This window comes from Acanthochromis polyacanthus, chromosome 7 (assembly GCF_021347895.1).
Source record: "Acanthochromis polyacanthus isolate Apoly-LR-REF ecotype Palm Island chromosome 7, KAUST_Apoly_ChrSc, whole genome shotgun sequence".
Classification (NCBI taxonomy): domain Eukaryota; kingdom Metazoa; phylum Chordata; class Actinopteri; family Pomacentridae; genus Acanthochromis; species Acanthochromis polyacanthus.
In genome coordinates this window covers 27,943,964-27,963,446 of record NC_067119.1, presented here as the reverse complement: position 1 = coordinate 27,963,446, position 19,483 = coordinate 27,943,964, and the positions used below count along the sequence as shown (strand labels likewise).

The window sequence follows — 19,483 nt, the reverse complement described above, 5'->3', positions numbered from 1 at the left end:
GCTTTCACTATCTGAAACATGCCGGCTCTCTGCTGCATTCGCCTCGGAGCAAACAAAGTTGTCTGTTCAGGCATGCAGAGTGTTTTTTTTTTTTTTGTTCACACCTCCTTTTATATAATAGACAGACAATGATATGACTCGCAAGCTTATTTGGATTTCGTGATGACTGAGAAGAATGAAATTTAAGTAATGTCCAATTTTGCTATTCAGTATAATGAAATAGAAACTCTCCCGTCATTGCAACATTGCTAAGTAGCGACAGTTTACACGACACTTTGATCTACAAATGTGACGTGCTTCTACATATCTACCTCAGATTACTTTATTGTTTTAGACCAGGGTTCCTCCTGCTGAGATCATTTACTGTTTTAGATTGTTTTAGGCTGAAGTCATGCTGAACTTCAAGCTCCCAGACATCACAAATTAATCCAGTCTGATCAGTGTGATGCCATTTGCTGGAGTATCTTTGTTGTAAATACTAAAGACGGCTGGCACCTGTCTCTTCGTATACGGTACAGCATTGGCACCCGGGCGTACTTTGCATATTTATATTTTAATTGTATTACAACCGGCATGGTCTATTAATGTTGTTCTGTTCCAATTCTTAGAGTGACACAAATATGCCATGTACCCTGTCAGCTCTGGTGTTCATACAAGGGAAATATAAATGTGGCTTGCTATTCAGTACAGTAGTAAATATAAAAACAGTCATTTGTATTGCGTCATTTATATTTTCCAGTACGGGATTCAAACACACACAATCGCAGCACTCTGAACCTCACCTCAAGACGTCAAACCAAAATGTGGCGAAGCAAAGCTCATCCATTATTTTGGGAACGGCTCACTTTGAGGATTAATGACTTTGTACCTCCCTTGAATGGCAACAAAGTGGTTTTTTATCTCCTGCATCGTCCCACACAGTTTGAACACAAACTTTGGACCAGGAGGATGGAATTCAATGTTCCCAAGGCGAGTTGACAAGAAATGTCAAGAAGAGACACACACCTTCAAAGGGAAAGCCACAGGCAAGGGTTTGTGGGTAGGTTTCTGTGCAATGGCAGCTCTTTGTCGGGGCTTGCTGCCTCCTCCTGAGCCTCCAGTTCCAAAACACCTGAAGAAGAAAATCTGGCCATTCTGTCAATCTGAAGGTAGACACCACTGCTGCTGAGTGGCTCAAAAGCCTCTCTTTGTATTGGGATCTATGAAATAATGAAACTTTTCATCACCATGTATCCTAGGACATCTCAAATCAACAAATTAAACCAAAAGCCTGACAAGATTCTAAGAGAAAGTATTAAGCTGCAGATCATGTGAGATTTGCAAGCCCAGTACACAACCACTGTAGTTACATCGGAAAAAATAAATAGACTTTGGGAAATGTTTGAGGGCACATCGTACAAGTTAAACATGAAGTGTTGAATTGATTAGAAGAACATATCTGTTCTGTCTGACATGACTGCAAACACCTCCTGTACAGACACGCTAAATTATTACTGCAAGCAGCTGGTTAGCCAGGCTTAGAATAAAGAGAAAATAATGAGGGAAGCAGCTGAAGGTAACAAAATCCACCTTTATAGTCTCTTGTCTGGCACCATCACAGTGACGACACGATTTCAGGAAGAAAGAGTCCAACACAACCACCCCCATGCAAAACCACAACTTTTTACATTTCAATTTCTGCGAAGATTAAAACAACTAGATAGACTGTTCTGATTAAGCGAGATTTATAGACGATGAAAAGAGGTTCTTTGTTGCCATGAACGGAGCCAGGCTTGCAGTTTCTTCCCGTTTCCAGTCATCAGGCTAAGATAATTGGCTGATGGTAGCCTCTTTTCACTACACATAGTGGTAAAATTAGCTCAATAAATAATATAGGGATATCTGTCACATAGTAGTCAAACATGCTCTCAGAAAGAGCCTGTGTAACACAGAAAGCTACAGTACAGGCTATATGATGAGTTTGGCAACATAAAGTATTTCATAACAGAGTTTTACTTATTTTATTTCAAGGGCCTGTTCAGTGGTTAGTGCTCAACGCCAAAGAGGTAGTCACGTCTCGCTTGTCAGCAGAGGAAGTCAACAGAGCGCTTTCACCGAGGCGGGCACAGCGAGTCTGATGACATGCATGGAGGTGGGGGTGAGGAACATGTGAACTCAGATACTGCCATGCTGTCTGGGGATAGGGCCGGTCGGTGCTCCCGAGGAAGCACGAGAACTTCTTTCAGGAATCGGGGAGCCTGTTCCGATGCACCGCCGTGAAGGTCTGACTGCACCAAGCAGGAGCTCTGGGAAACCCGAGCCCGGTGCAGAGCCACACATGCTGATCTGCACAGCGGAGAGAAGTGCACCGGCTGGGGCGAGGGCGGGGCCGAGGCAGGGATTAGGCCCCGATATTACTTCTTTTAAAAAGCATCACAGTACACGGCTGTGTTCTGCTCTGGTGGCTCCACTTAGCTGACCGACTGTAGTGTAATCAATATTTACTCATAACGGCTGCGCTGGGAGGTCACGACCTTTGGTGCTTGTGGCTGGTTCTAATCTCCAGTTAGAGCTCATAGATCCTGATTTATTGAAAAATACTCTCAATGAACAACACCATTAAAGTGATCAAGAACAAGCACCTGATAAAATGTGTAGCTTCGCTCTGTTACATTTGGTAAGTGGAAACCTGTTTTTTTCTTATTATTTGTCTGTTCAAACCATCAGCGTGTTTCCTTCAGGTGGCAGGGCCTTAAAGGTCACGCTGTCTTTATTACACTCAACATTTCATCTCTAAATCCATCTTCATTAAACACGGAGGGAGGACAATGGCCTTCCTTGAACTCTCAACACCTCACCGGGCACAACAATATTGTAAAAGTGCAAATCTCTCTCCAAAATGGCCCCACAGTTAATAATTAAGCCATGACATTTGGGGGAGACACCAAAAAAATCCATATGGTGAAATTTACTAACCTTTTGAAATGCTAGCACAGAGGAGGCTGATTTATTTGGGCCCATATAGTAAAACTGTCAAAAACACACCAAAAGGCCGAGCAGCGCACAAAGGATGATTGTCTGCTGTTAACTGGATGAGAGCAGGAGGCTAATCAATGCAGTCCACATCCAAACTCTATTAGAGGAGCTGCGTCTCAGGGGAGGATTGGACAGAAAAAAACAGGACAGACAAATGATTTTCATATGTAACGTTATGGATTATAATTGTCATCATGAACTGATAATCATGCCACAATGACAAAGGTCACGCGAGGGCAGAGCAGCACCGACCTCTGTCTTCTGAAAATAGCGATTATCGTGTCGGTCATCGAGGAGGTCAAATGCGGCCCAGCGGTCATTAGATGATCTCAGTGCAATAGCTAGTGCTGCACTCAGCAGATACTGATTTACAGTTTTAAAAACATCTCTGGGAATTACTTAAAATTGGATCTAAATTATATAAACAAACAAAAGGCATGTACTATAACAGACTTCTTTTATAACTTTCTAGTTAGAGGACAGAGGTCAAGCTTTATTTTGAGAGCAAATGTATGTCTTTAAAGTCCTCGATGGCCTCCAGAAAGCCTTTCATTGGAGTCATTAAGGTGGTATAATAAATAGGGCATACATGACAGGAAGTGTGCCAAATACAGAATTCCTAACAGTTTGGTTTAGCCCTCGCTGGCTGTTGACTTTCAGATTTACTGTCCACGCTCAGCTCCGAGTGTACACTGCGAGTGATTTATCAGCCTCATAGGTGAGTTCTGTCGAAAGCATCCAGGGCTTAAACATACAGCTCAGGGCTCACCTTGTCCTGTGCCGTATCCCACATCCCATAGGTAATGTTTGTGAGAGCTGCTGCAAACAGCAACTCTGCCCAAAGTCAGACGTGTGGGCCAAGAGAGACCGCCTCCTGTCCTACTCAAGTTCATCCACTCGAGAGAAAAGGAGTTACTGTGAATTCAAACTTTTACAAGCTCTCAGATTAAACTGATAACATTTTTCTGTTATATGCAAGCACGTCTTAGGAATAGGAGTTTTTTTTGTTGTTTTTTTAATTGACATGATTTGTAAATTGCCAGAGAAACCTGAACTGCTGTGCACACAGTCTTCCAGCTCTTGTGGTTAAAATGATTGTTGCCTTTATGTGCCTTGGTGACAGATTTAATCCTCCACTCCAGTTTGGCCAAGCACATCCATGCAACACACTAATAAACATGACATTTGCTTCGTCACTGTGGGCGTTGCTTGATTGCCAGAAGGTATCTTAAGTCAAGGAATAATTGTAAACACACAGGTATCAGTTAGATGTAATCGTAAAAATGTGGAAGTAATATCTGTCTTAATTAGCAATCACTCCTCACATGAGTAAATCTGATTGATTTATCTCGTCATTAGGCCTTTAAATAAGTACAGCAATATTACATGCGTGTGGAAATATAAACTATTGTCTGTTAGAGGAAGAGTTAAAGGTCTGCATGATGACTAATCTGCATATTACACCACTGAACAGCCTCCAGCTGATGCACTGATTATAAAAGCAAAATTCACTTTGTGGACAATTAGAATGTTTTCCTCAACTTTAATTTCTTTGAAGGCCTTCTAGCTCCTAATATTATTTTGCTGCTGAATGTTCTTAACCAGAGAGTGATCCCTAGACATCACACTGACTGGTTTTTGTTTTACAAAAGTTCACTTTAAAAAGCCCTTTGTGGCATTACCAAACACCTGTAGCTGTAGTTTGTATTCAGTGCTACGAAAATTATGAAATGTCAGCATGCTAGCAAACTTAACTATGATGGCAAACATTATTAAAACCTTACTAAATATTACTATTGCATTAGTATTTCACTCAAGCTCAAAGGTGCTGAATGCTACATTTCTGACATATCAGAATTACTTAAAGACTGGATTCTTTGTTAATATTGGAATGAATGGCAAAGTCTGTCACTAAAGGTAATTAAACAATGAGCTACATATTGACTTAGCACAGTGTTTTTAAATGTCACACATCAACCTCTGCAGTGAAACAACATTTTGCTATAATTACAGTCTTGCATAGGTACTACTACTGATTAAATACATAGATAGTGTTTGAGTCTTTCTGTTTCGTTAGTCTCCGTTGTTGGTAATACCAGTCTCTTTTGGCAACAATCAAAATAAAGTGAACATACAAATCCAACTCAGGCTGTTCTTCAAGTACAATGGAAGTAAAATAGCTGAGTTGTCCAGTAAAAGCCAAAGCTCAAGCAGAGTGACAGCTGTCATCTTGAATTGTTCGATGAGGTGAACGCTCAAAACCAGAAACATGGAATTCCATCCAATCCATCCTATATGACATGAAAATGGAATCCCTACAGCCCCCAAAAAGCTATTAATGGTGTTGTAGTCAAGACTGGCTAAACCAACACCATGTCCAGAGAAGACAAGGCCAAGGCTTTGGGAGGTTGTATTTAACATTAAATAGCTGAGTTTGTCTATCTGGAATTAAAATGACACATATCCACATCATTTTGTAAATACTAGTCGCTTACACTGTGACAGGTTAGAATTTTTTATTCAAGATATCTACAAACATTATCCTGATGACTCAAAAAGGCTGTTTGCGATATCTATAGTTTCAGTTTTGACTAGTCAGAATAATAGTCAGCAGACGTGTCATGACTAGTCTGAATTGTACTGTATGATGCTGCTCATACAAGGCTTCCCACTGGATCTGTACTCACCGGGGCATTTCAAGGCAGCTGCTGTGGCAGATAAGATTGTGAAGATTAAGAATTTCATCCAGTCTAGACTCATGGTTGATTTTAACTAGAGAGCTGCTCTGGCATGCCAGTAAAATGACTTGTCACACACACAGTCACAGTGACAGTGCAATAGTATGCTTGAAAAGCCTCTGACTTGTCGTAGCGTCTGATGCAACTATGGATACCCGCAGTGTCATTTCTCATAACGTCATTTTGACTAGTCAGAATTCCAGTTCAAGATGTCTATATGTCATTTTCAAACCTAACCTAAGATATCAAAAAAGGAAAACAGTGATACTTTAAATTGAGAGGAAACAAAGATATCTAGAATTAGAATTATGACTAGTCAGGATTAAACTATGGCACACAGTACAACAAAATGCAACTAAAATGAAAAGTTTTTCACATCACTGCCTGTGTGGAAGCTGGGGTCAGAGTGAACTGAATTAAAGATAATATAGTATAAACCAGAAAAGCATTCAGAGAGTGCAGTACTTCGCCAAGGTCAGTCGTTGTATCATTTCCGATGGCTGAAATCTTGAAAAAAATCATGACACTGTAGAATAAGGCCATTTAATATAGATGTACCCACAAAAAAAATGACCTTGCGATGAGCACAGGCGTGTGCTACGAATGTGGACCTTATGTGCAGATACCGAATTGTGTGACCTAAATAAGAACCAGGCAGCGTGAATTGATGGGACTCGGAAACATCTCACATTTTAATCAATTGTTGCTTGCATCATTTCTGACGGACAAGTCCTGATAAGTCTGCAGTGTTCGATTTGTAGTAGGATCGCAATCATGTGATAACCAGCAGGCAGCTGACATAGTGTTCACTTGTAGCCATAGTAACAGTGATGCCATGCTGCTATCTCACAATGATATAGAAATCTTTAACAAATCCGTGGATCCAGACTATAAGCCGCATCACTGCCAAAATCCAATGAATTGGTCCTTGTGTCCTTTCTGACCTTCCGTGAAAATTTCACCCAAATCCGTTTGTCTCTTTCTGAGTAATGTTGCTAACAAACAGACAAACCAACGCCAATCATCACTTAACTCCGCTGAAGCTGTGCCTCTCTGGAGGATTAATAACAAGCCTGTAATGAGAAACCTCATACACAAAGTGCCATAATTTGTTCTAGAAGAATATCACTATGTAAATCTAAAATGTTCTTTTTGACTAAGATAAACTGAACAACAGATATCTGTCCATTCTAGGTAACAAATATTAAATGGAACAGGTTGTTTAAACCACTTTAAGGCCAGAACTACACCAATGTTATGCAGTCCCACATTCAAAATGTGGAACATGCTAGCCACAAGTTGCTACATTTCTCACTTCATTTTCCGGCACATTCAATGCGATAATCTGAGATAAAACTAAAGGCCAGTACAAGACACCATTGGCATCCAAAAATGTATACGCAAAACATGTAAGAAGCACTTCCACCGGCCAGCAGATTGTCATCCGCTAACTACTAGCTAGCTATTTTTCAATATTTTTCCAATGTTGGCAGGAAATGGAACAAAAAATGGGCATAAAAATAAATGAAGTAGCTTCTGCTGTAGTAAATTACTTTGTTGGTGTATCTTGGTTTGCTGTATTTGTTTGAAGGGTAACATGAATTTGAAAACTAACTGCTTGTTTAGCCTTCTACACTGTCAAGCAGTTAGCCCAACACTAGCATTGCACTGCACTGCAAAAACTAGTGCCCTGAAACACACAGTATACACTTAGATAGCTAATATGTGTTGCTAATGGTCGCTAAATCACTTGTGTGAGAGGTGAAGAAGATTTTGAGCTTACCTTTCTTCTCTAAGCGCTGATAAAAGCTTGGTGTGGTCAAAGCCGTGTCTGTGGGTGTCTAGGCTGAGTTTGCCTACTGCTGTGTGATTTTATTTGGATGACATTTGCATATGAAGTCTTTGTGGTTTAGGTGGCAAAAATTTACTACACAAGATTTGGCTGAGGTCTGCTGCTAGACAGAACCAGTTTCTCCTCCAGTCTCCCGCCTTCACTTTCACTTAGAGCTTGTGTAAAAAAGGGCAGGGAAGCGGCTGTTAATAGTCCCAAAAAAATGCAAATTAGGCATTGAGTCAAGTTAGTGGTTGCATTTCAAAATTAGGTCAACAGCTAAATCAGACAATGCACCTATCCTATCTTGGGTACTCTTAGTGTTATATTTTTCCTGCTGGGAAATTGTGCAATGTAGAAAAGTAACACTATGTATCCTAGATGCGTCATACTGCATTATGAATCTGGCTGACTGAGTATGACAGCAAAAATAATCCAAGTTTTGTTTTGTGCATCATCATGCTATAAAAATTTATGACTGTGACACTGCTCAATTGTCACATGGAATGGCAAATTAGTAAAGTGCGCTGGCGTCTGAGGTTGGAGCGAGTGCAGCACTTTGGATTCCAACATCAAGGGAGAGGCTCCTGGAGGTTAGGAGTGCTAGCTTGTGTTAGACCTTAAGGTCATCATTCCTTCAGCTAATGCCCCTGGCATCACCTTCCTCCTTGACTTCAAACACCCTGGCTACATTCCTAGACCATGTACCAATAAGCACTAATAATGCAGAAAAATGAAAACCAAAACAGATGGGCTCCAATAGTGGTGGGGATTACTGCGCCCGATCCAGGGCTCTATCTGCACCCCTGGGCACTGAGAAGTGAATCCCCACGCCATCTTTTTCTCAGCATAGGAACAAAGGTAGGAGGTGAAAAAAAACTGTTGCAGCAATATGTTTACATGTCCCAGAAATGTCAATGGAGAAGTTCAAATGGTCATTTCTCCACAGACACGAGAGGAGGGAATATAATGGATTGCTTCTGAACCTTTCCTGGAATTGTGGCTTTCTTGTATTTTTATTTTAAGAATTTTATATATTACAAATACTCTCTCTTCTATCCAAATGTCTGCACTGCATAACTTGTGGTGTCTCGGCACAATAGTTTCCTCCTGTGGAATCAATAAAGCAACAGTAATCCATGTTGGACCTGTAGCATGCGAACAATGCCTCATACAGTGGCAGCAGCATTTTGTGCTTCTGACTGACACAACAAAGTAACGTACTGCTGTGAGGGCATGCTTGGATGTTTGGCTCTGACCCCTCACTATGGTCGAAACCGCGGTATAGTCTGTTATTTGATTATGCACAAGCCCTCGAGGCTCAAAGAATATGTGTCAGACATTGGTTAAAAGTCTCCCTTAACAATTAACCACACGCCATGGAAAATGCCCAACGAAAACACCCTAAAGCTCCCCCCTGCTCCCTCTGGGGACTCGCTGTGAACTCCTGTGAACCCTGCGAAATCATGAGAAGAAATCTAGACTGTATTGAACCCGCAAATGTCTGAGAGTCTTTGGCCTGGCAAGGCAACAATTAATTGGGCTTGGTTTGTTAAAGAAAAATGTCTCACTGGTCTGCTGTAAATGTGATGTTGAGAAATGACAATTGGGAAAGTCAATTACATGTACAGTAAATTCAAAACAATGGCCATTTGAAATAAAAGTGCTGCTTGGTTTGAATGGGCCCCTCCCTGACTGGGTGAGTGATGGGATGTGCAGCCGTGTTGTTTGCTCTCAGCTACTGTCTTAGGTCATACTATGCTTTTATGGGGCAGCTGGTCAGAATCTTGCTTTAAATTACTTCAAATAACAAACCCAGCCTCGTGTGTTTTTCATGGGCTGGGCAAGAGAAGCTGACAGTTAAGAGAGTAAATGAATCACAACCCTTCAATTGTGTCTCAGGTGGAAAATTTGAGGATTTTGGTTATCTAATGAAAATATTGTCACTAGACTCATTTCCTATGTGGTGCCAGAACGGCAGAAGAGTAAATGTGTGAACAGTGTACTGAAGGTCGACTCTTAACTCTCCGTGAGTTTGTGTGTCTCTGGCTCGGGTTTCAGGGCGACTGTTTTCATACCGAGGCCACACTTACCTCAACCTCTGACAGTCTTCTTTGACCAATTCACGTCAAAGTGCCAGCGGACAAGCAGCGACATAGATTAGGTTCACTCACTGACCGCTTGGCAAATTGGAGGTTTGAAGTGTGGAGGTAAGAAAAAGGCGGGATGAAGATGTAGAGTGTGATGGAAATAAGATGCATCCTGGACAAATTGTGGCTTTGCTTTTGCCCCAATCTGCTTCCGCTAATTTTGTGCCTGGATGGAGCAGAATAGAACTCACTTTATGAAATTAAAGGAATAATTCTGAATATTTAGAGACTATGCTTATTTGCTGTCTTACGAAGCACAAGATAAGGAGATCAGTGCCAAAGAGGACCAATGTCACAAATTAACACCAAGAAAAGCACCCAGAGAGCATGGTATTCCGTATTGTATCATTTCTGATGGCTGAAATCTTAAAAAAAATTCATGGCAGAAGTCACAGCATTATAGAATGTGGCCATTAAATATAGATGTACCCACAGATAAAATGACCTCGCGCTGAACACAGGCGTGTGTTATGCATGTGTACATTATATACCGATATCAAAATGCGTGATCTAAATATGTAGAATTGATGGGACTTGGAAACACCCTCACAATTTAATCAATTGTTCCTCATATGATTCCAGATGGATAAGTCCCGCTAAGTCCACAACGGTTAATTTTTAGTAGGTTCGCAATCATGTGATTGTCAGCAGGCAGCTGACGTAGTGTTCACTTGTAGCCATAGTAAGAGTGACGCCATGTCGCTATCTCGCAATGATACAGAAATCTGAAAAAAAATCTGTGGATCCACACTGTAAGCCGCATCACTGCCGAAATCTAATCACTTCGTCCTTGTGTCATTTCTGACCTTCCCTGAAAATTTCATCCAAATCCGTTGGTCCATTTTTGAGTAATGTTGCTAACAGACAGACAGACAGACAGACAGACAGACAGACGTACACCAATCGTCACATAGCTCCGCCGCATTCTATGGCAGAGTAATAAATATAATGCACAAAATTAAGCCGTAACACCAGTCTAATCTACCCAGCTGCAGGTTCCAGCTGCATACATACTTACCAGAATAAAAGCAGTTCCCATCTTTTTCTTTAAATCTAATGAAAGCAAAGCACTGTGCTTCTATAAATAATTTAGTATCATCTGTGAGTCATGCAACCGTCCAACTAATAAGCAGAAATACATTTTTCCGCTCTGCTGAAGTTATTTCGAACAGTATCCCGGGATCCTCAAAGCAGCATGAAACTGAGGGGAGTTTCAACTTTTGTTAGAGAAATGTCTAATAAATAGTCAGTCATAATTAAGCTTTGTTTTGTTTCTGTGTATGAAACTGTGTGGCCCAAGTTGATAATCGACCATCTTATCTTTTCCTCTTTATTGTAAGGCCCAGAATGGAAATAAGCTTGAAGTATTATTTTGCTTTAATCCTCAAGAATTTATATCAGGACCTGGTGACCACAGCTGTGTGATTAGCTGTATTCTTGTAACAAATTAATCGATGACACAGCTGTAATTACAGTAATGTAATGATGTGAGCGAGACTAAATACATAGATATTTTGCAAAAGAAGTCATGGTTTTTGAGGGTGGACTCTCCCATTTCCACCAGTGTCACAGGCAGGGCCCTCTGTCCACCTCCACACCTGAACACCTCTGTGTAAGCTCACCTGGCCTACCCTGAAAAGAGAGTTTGAACCGATTGTACTGTCTATCCTGTGCAAACACGATGTGTGCGGAGCAGCCTCATCCATGTTTACTGTAAACGGGGAGTCTTTGTCACGTCTGTTTACTCATCCTTCACGCATTAATCCACATATATATACTAGAAACCTGACGCAACCCTCTTCATTGTCCTCGTAAGCCTTGCTTATGGACACACACAGAGGTAGGCACGCACACACACGCCGACAATGTTTCCTGTTCAACTTGACATAGTTTTCTTACATCTTGTGCACGACAACTTCGCCTTAACAAGGAAACGGCTGAAAAAATCCAGAGCAACTCACCATGTCAGTTGAGCATGGTCCACTTTCCAGTCATTTGCGTATTTAGAGCACACTCGTCCAATCAGGTACGAGACTGAGGTGATGTCACTGTCTAGTGCTTCTGGGCATAGTCACTTGCTGGTATGACAAGTGAAGATAAATGGCAGTGTAACCTTGCCAACAAGTCAAACACCTGGTTGTCAGATTGAAGGCTTGATAGCAGAAATATACTGTCTCTGCGTGTGATGTCAGATATATTTCTATATTTTGACCACAATGTGCTTGTGTTCTTTTGACCTACAGATATGACGAGTTCACATTCTGCTCCTGCTAAGGGATCGCAGTTTGAGTTTATTAAACCCTGTCATGAGTCTGACATTAGGAGTACATTGAGTCACAGTGACACGGAACATCGTGAATACACTGTTTATCTGCGTGGCCACGTGACTCCTCAGACAGTGGGTGGAAGCCTGCCTGGCCACATTGAAGAGCTGTCAGAGAGATGAAGGAGCACCCAGATGGTACATCCAAGCAACCGCCCGACAAGCCCTGAGGTTATAGGTGGGGTTTGCTCTCTAGCCGTGCAGCTGTATTGGTATGTCACCTGAAGTTTTCGTCGACCTCGCCCTCATCACATATCCATGTTTATCTCCGTTCGGTTACAGACAAGACATAAACTGCACAGTTATGTCTTTCATGATTAAGGTCACGTCAAATACCTAACTAGGTCATTGAATTAAAATAATGTGATTGCAGTTCAGGTGTCTTACATGCTCTCAACAGGCGACAACCTGCACGGCGAAAAAATGAAGCCAACGCGGAGGTGCCAAAAACTGCAATTCCTGGAATGGCCACTTGTGGCTGCTCCAAAAGCGAGCCAATCCCCATAGACTTCAATGTTAAAATGCCTAACTTTACAGCAGAAATAAACATGTTTCCAGCTTGATGTTTTGTTCTCTCTAGCTATTTTTCCTGGTTATAACAATTGTGTGGGGTGAGTTTTAATAGAACCCAGCCATCTAAATTGTATTACAGGTACACATAATTTAGGGTGTGGCTGCTTTGAGTGCCAGATGGTTGCCATCGTTGGACCGTCCATGGTTCGTCTCCACCTCGTTACTCATTTTTGGATTAGCCAGGAGTCTGGAGTCGTCAGGGAATGCCAAGATTTTGATAGCTGAAGCCACAACAGTGAGCTTAAAAACCGCTGTTCAGGAACCTAAGGGTGGTGCCATGGAAGGTTTGTCTATCCTTATATACAGTCCAGTCACTGCCTCATAACAGTAATTCTAGCATATTTAACAGACCTTTATCATTTTATTTTTGCTGTGACATTCAACAATAACAGTAGGTATCATTTAACCCTCCTGCTGTCCTCATTTATGGGCACCCAAAAATATTGTTTCCTTGTCTGAAAAAAATCCAAAAGTTCAGCAAAAAAAAAAAATCCCCAAATTTCAGAAAAATTTGCAAAAACCTTTCAGGAAGACAATTCCAATAATTCCTTAAAAATTTCCCTTTAAAGTTTTATTTTTTTTAAAAATCCCCCAAATTTGGCCAGAAAATTCTTGTAAATATTTTCAAAAAAATTAGCAAAAATCTTCCAAAAAAAAATCCTAAAAATATCTGAAGGGATTACATATATATCGGTAAAACTTCTAATATTTTCTTTAAGGACATTCACATAAAAATCAACCAACTGCTGGATTATGGTTGATTTTTTTGTGAATGTTCTTAAAGAAACACTTTTAACATTTCTTTATTTCCACCAAAAGATGGTCAAAATTTTCCCCAAAATGTTGAAAATGTGGACATCAGAAGTTTCACTGTGAAAATACATAGATTTTTTCCACATTTTCAAACTTTAAAACGGGTCAGTTTTGACCCACAGGATGACACGAGGGTTAACACAGTTGTAGTTTGTCATAAACTAAAGGGCTGATGCAAGAGAAGTCAAGGAGATTACCTGAGGAGGATTTGCAAAAACAAATCTCTGTACCTAATTTTACGAGAATCCATTTAATAGCATACTGACCAATAGACTAATATGCTATAGTTTGAGTCGTGTCAGTATCTTCATGTTCTGAGTAAAGACTACATGAAAAGGGCCATTCACTGAAGCAGGTGGTATGGGACTTGAAATGTTTCCATGTGAATGGTCACTGGTGGTATTTATTTAATGTTATCAGGAGAAAGACATTGTTTATTCATCAAACCAGTCAACTTTGGTCAATTAGCAACTTTAACATTTTGAGAATGCACATATGACAATGACAACAAAAGGTTTATGGTCTGTACGAAATAAATAGCAACTTTGCTCATTTACAGCTTGGCTGAAGAAAATAAAACAAACAAAAACAAAAGGGTTAATCTTCATATTAAAAAGGTATACAGATGAGTTGTGATACTCAGGAACTCACTAATTGCTCAACAAAAAAAAATGCTCTCCTTTTTAAATAAAGCTTTTCAGTTTTAATATGTACCTTCAAGAGCCTGTTATAGTTAAATAAATAGAATGCTTTCCATTTTTAACATGCACATCCAATTTGCCTGGGGAAATTATTTACACTTCACTGATCCTACTTGTCCATCAAATTCTCCACTTTTTTCTCCTCTAAACAATTCTTTCTCATCACAAACTCTCATACATACACAAATGTACAGTCACTCTTGCAGACATGCTGCACCTATTTACTATTAACACGATATCTAAACCTATGGAAAGTGATCAAAATGCTAACGGTGAACATGGGAGTCCATGTAGTGTGACGAAGAAACAGTCCAAACACCACATCTTAACCGGGGGGGCTTACAAAAAGTTTTAGTTTACAATTGATCATGCACTGTATAAATTCACTGTGTTATTTGGTTCGAGAGTGTGTAATCAGTGGCTTCAATATCTACTGGTTTTCTTTAAGTGAACAAAGAAAAGAGTAATATCTCCTGTGACAAATAAGCAATCCTACCAAGTATTCTCTACCAATATTTAAGTCTTTTTTTTCCCCAGGAATCTTCACTGTCCTACAACAAGTGGTTTTACTATCTTTGAGTAAGCTTCCGCACATAACCAGGAGCTACTGCAAGGAGGTGTTTCTTCTGTCATGTCTGTGCTAGTGTAGAAACTCCAGGCCGTCGCGCTTCAGGTTGAGATGGGCAGTTTATTCTGTGCTGACGTCTTTTTTTTCCCCCCTCTCTCTCTCTCCCTTCTGTTCTCTTTTCATGATGCAAAATAAGAGTTCTGCATGGAGTAGAGGCGGTCGATGGGGTTCCCCACGCGGGCCTGCATGGAGTTGACTTCCGACGACGCCATGAAGCAGTCACTGAGGCTGGTTAAAGACGTGTCGCTGTCTATGTCATGGAATGCGGAATCATTACCTGCAGAGGGAGGATGTGGAAGATAGCCGTCAGGGTTCAGAAGCAGAGGCGTCATTCAAAAAATGGCAACAACACCCCACTCTGGCTAAGAAATCAATGCAATCTTGTAGTTGAGATTTATTGCAGCGTTGGGAAATTATAATTACTAATAGTCACTTTGAGAAATTGCTGTTGGGTGTCATCACAATTGTGAGAGCTGTTTTGTTAGATATCATCAAAGCTCACTTTTTGCTGCCCTCGCTGGGACAATTGTGGTCTATGAGGGAGCATGTAAACAAGGGGCATCCTCCTAAAAGATCTGGTTAATAGCAACTGTTTACGCCTTTCATAAAACCTCAACATGTTATTTCTCTGGAGGGAATAGTTAACTTTATTACACTCTGGATCTTAATGATAGTGTTGCACAAAATGGGGACAGTGTTTTGAGACATATCTTTTAATGCCTTGCCAATATTGTTCTTTTCCCCAAACCAAAGGAGAGTGATGAGACCGGGGATTTGGGTTCTTACTACCGAGAAGAACTAAATGGAGGCAAATTATAAGGAAGTTATGAACTTCAGGAAATGGTCCCTCTGGGACATGTTGAGGACATCACTCAGAAATGTGTTATTCCAGTTACATCCTGTGGACTAACACTTGATTGACTGATTTCCCCCCACTGTCCTTGTTTGCATTTTAATTCTTTCTTGTATCAAACAGAAATCAGAGGCTTGTTGTTTTCCCATTCTGATTCATTAGCTCACACAGCCCTCAATCATTGTCTTGGCCTGTAGTTTATATGAAGCTTTCCACACAGACCACATGCTTTTACCACGATTAAGAAACACCAGCAGTAACAGGGCATGTCTTCGAAGTGGATGCGGGGACTTGAAACCATATTAAACACATTTGAAAATGCAACTTCAAAACCCGGCGGCTCATGAGAACGCTTGTGTTATCTCATGTGGGAGGAGGAGCTGCTCGTTCTTCCCTGTGAGCAGCTTACATCAGGGGGCTGTGGCCTGAGCACATGTCCCACACTGGGGAGCTATGAGGTTGATCAAGGGACAGGCATGTGTGCGTTTTGTGAGCAGCAGTGGAGTTTTTCTTTACGGAGGGGGGAGGATGGTGTATGTGTGTGTGTGTGTGTGTGTGTGTGTGTGTGTGTGTGTGTGTGTGTGTGTGTGTGTGTGTTGGGGGGGGGGCTGGTGGTGGATGCTCACCATATGGGTTCATATGGTCCCCGGGCATCTGTGGGGGGGTGAGCCCCTGTTGGAACGGGTCTGTGCTGTAACCGTTCTGATCCATGGCGACCAGCTGCTGCTGCGGCGGAGCCAGGGGTGTGAAGGAGTTCATCATCCCCTCCATCCGATTAGACATCACCTCTGCAGGGCAACGAAACCAAATGATGAAAACTATTACTGAAAAACTTCAGTTCAGTAAATGCTGCTGTGCAAACTGGAGAAAGAGACAGAAGTGAACAGCAGCAAACTATTATGATTACAGAATTAAGAGCGGGGAAATATGCCTTCCTTGTAGATTTAATTTCTGTTTTGCGGAACAAAAAAAATGGATAAAAATAAATAACAGTGCTTGTGAGATCGCTCTTATAGCCTCCAAATACCTGGTTTGCCTGCTTGGCTTGGTGTCTGCTACTATTTCCATGGCAACCTACAGTAGTTCTTCCTGTGGCTTCTCCCACAATTCCCTTTACAAACACTGCTCTTGGCTAACTGACTGGTGAGAGGGACACAAAGCTCTTGCGGCTTCTTCGCCGGAGCCCATCCCTCTGCGCTTCCCTTTGCAGTGGTTTTTGCGAAATGATGTCTGCCATTCATTTTATTTGGCTTCCAAACCAAATTTCCATCTTATGTTTGAAGTCTTCGTGTTTACACAGTGACATATTTGTAATCTGTTATTCAGTGGAACTATTAAACACACATTTGATTACACTGAAACATAATTCAGAGGAGCAATGCTTGTGTTTTCTGATTCATCAGTCACCTACAAGAAAGTAAAAATACTCTGTGATGAATTAAAATAAGTGTCTGCTGTGGTTTTTTTCAGAAAAAAGTTCAACTACTTTGGAAAAAATTCGATCTGTTCGTTCTCCTTGTTTTGAAAACACCCAGGATCTATTAATACTGTGTGTTTCCCCGCCAAGCTGCTTAAGATGATGAGCCTCTATTGTGTGTGCAGGGTATGTACAGTATGGTACCTTGGCCAAGTCTTTGAGAATTCTGTTGTTCTTGTTGTTGCTGCTGTCTTCTGGCCAACTTCTTCATCTGAAACGAAGGAGTCAAAGTTGTGAGGAACTCCCAAAACTAACATGCGCTCTTTAATTTAAAAAGGATGCTCCTCGCTGTTCACCCTTGAATGAACTGCATAAAGTCTGTATCTGAGTGCACTCCATTGTCAAGTATCAAAGGTTTTCACAAGATAATAATCAGAAAAGAGGAGGGTGTAGACATTTAATGCAGGAGTGAGCTAGATTTGCAACTCCTCGCTCTTTTTTTTTTTTTGCATTTCTGAAGGAATGCAGTGATAAGTTTAACACACATAGTTGTGTTGATTTATTAGCTGGACTTTAAGATGGAACAAAGCTGGTTTTTCGGGGGACGCTACGTGTAATTCATCCTGGGTTTGCAGATCTCACCTTAGCTCTTTGGTTCTGAAACCACACCTGGACCACCCGAACGCTGAGTCCTGTCTCAGCAGCCAGCGTCTCCCTCACCTGAAGACATCCAGACAAAATACGTTCAGCATCACACAGAAAAAACAAAACACCGACTTCACAACACGCTGAAATACTTTGCCTCCTTAACGTATCTGCCACATTTGCCAACACGCACATTGCCTCTTTGATTTGCTTTGATTTCAGTGAACGTTGAATGAATGCAGTGGTCTTATTGGACCCCTTGGTTATTGCCTCTTCAAAGCCTTGGACCGGGTGCAGCGGCTGTTTCAGGGCCCGGGCTATGAGGCAGTTCTCCTATCTCAGTGTGACATTTGGTGCAGACGGACTGCGTTACACCAGCCTGCCTCAGTTAACACAGAACAGAATGCTGCTTGCCACTTCAAAGCTCAGCTCTGAGGTGGGGGAGATTTTTTTAATTTGAGAATTTTATTTGTCAAACTACTGTAGGGCTCGTGGTCGGCATCTAAATCTCCACTACCCCCAATGAAAACCAGGGAATCTAAAACACAAAAACCTCACGTTGCTGGTTATTTAAGCTCCGTCTTACCTTTCTGCAGGGTTTTGAGGACACCTCAAAGGAGGCCTTGAAGGCCCGTCTCTGCTGAGTGGTCAGAATGGTTCGTGGTCTTTTAGGCCTCCTTGGATCCTTCCCATCATCCCCCTTCCCCTGGCTTCCTATGCCTTTCTCTGGCTTGATGTCCAACTCCTCATCGTCACTTTTCTCTGCAAGAAAGAGACATTTTTTTCAATTTCATCAGCACAAGCTTGAACCGACTACACCCTTTTTAGTCTGTGACAGTCTGCTGATAAATATATTTTCATTCTTCCCTTTTCCGGGAGATTCACACACCACAAGCGCCTAATCAAAGGAGACACATGTGTTTTTGATACTTTGTTATCAATTTATTACAAAAGGAAAAGGCCACATGTACGATTAGACTTACAGAAGTCTGTGGAGAACACAGTGAAGTATGCACATTTGTCACTGAGCTGGACACTGTGTCACTGGTAATTTATTGCCCTCAGCTTTGTCTGATTTACACTAAATCAATCTCTGATAAGAACACTACATGAAAAAGGCAACACGAGTACATATGGGAAATGCATCTTCTGCGACACTGCAAGCAGATGGAAGTTTCGCTCCATTTTCAAGCTCAAAGTAATGACAGAACTGACAGTGTATGACTTGATAGACTTTCACTGTCAGCAGCAGGATATTAGAGTTTGAGGTTGTAAAAGCGGCGTCATTTTTATGCCTGTGTCCTACAATGTGTGATTATAACTAAATAAAGTAAGAAGTATGTTTGTCGGTTTTTAGAGCTAGCTTCTCGGCTAACTGTTTGCAAATACCACAAGCTAAATCCTCCATGTTTGTTACTTAAATACCTAATCCTCAAAAAAATTTGTAATGATGATAAAGAATTTTCTTGAATAGAGTATGAAAACAATGTGAAACTTGCTGGAACAGCCACATGCTAAGTTTATCTACTCTTAAAGGTGGCAATTCTGGAGAAAGACTGTTTACATGTAGCTGGTTAGCATTTTTAGCTAGCATATGTTAGATTCACTGTCCTTCTCTCTCTAACTGCCAACTTTATTTTCCCGTCATGTGCATGAGCATAAATGTGTGAACGCACACAGGACAGGGTTGTGTATAAACATTTTTTTAAAATATCAGTGCACAAATAGCATTGGCAGCTAGTGAACTTGGGAGGAGATAATCCAGATTTAATAAAAAGTGTATTGCATTACAACCA

The 19,483-nt window shown here is 41.1% G+C and overlaps 1 protein-coding gene across 6 annotated transcripts in view; it reads right to left on the bottom strand.

The window, feature by feature from the left end:
* Positions 1 to 13,826: 13,826 nt before the first annotated feature.
* lmx1bb (LIM homeobox transcription factor 1, beta b) overlaps positions 13,827 to 19,483 on the bottom strand; it is a 59,027-nt gene continuing 53,370 nt past the window's right edge. For all 6 annotated transcript variants that reach the window (XM_051951009.1, XM_022201321.2, XM_051951008.1 and 3 more), the window contains 5 exons: positions 18,274 to 18,449; positions 17,685 to 17,762; positions 17,247 to 17,313; positions 16,252 to 16,413; positions 13,827 to 15,049 (listed from right to left, as the gene is read on the bottom strand). In XM_051951009.1, the coding sequence (XP_051806969.1) occupies positions 14,892 to 15,049; positions 16,252 to 16,413; positions 17,247 to 17,313; positions 17,685 to 17,762; positions 18,274 to 18,449 (641 nt within the window). In that variant the 3' untranslated portion in view covers positions 13,827 to 14,891. The remainder of the gene's footprint in view (positions 15,050 to 16,251; positions 16,414 to 17,246; positions 17,314 to 17,684; positions 17,763 to 18,273; positions 18,450 to 19,483) is intronic.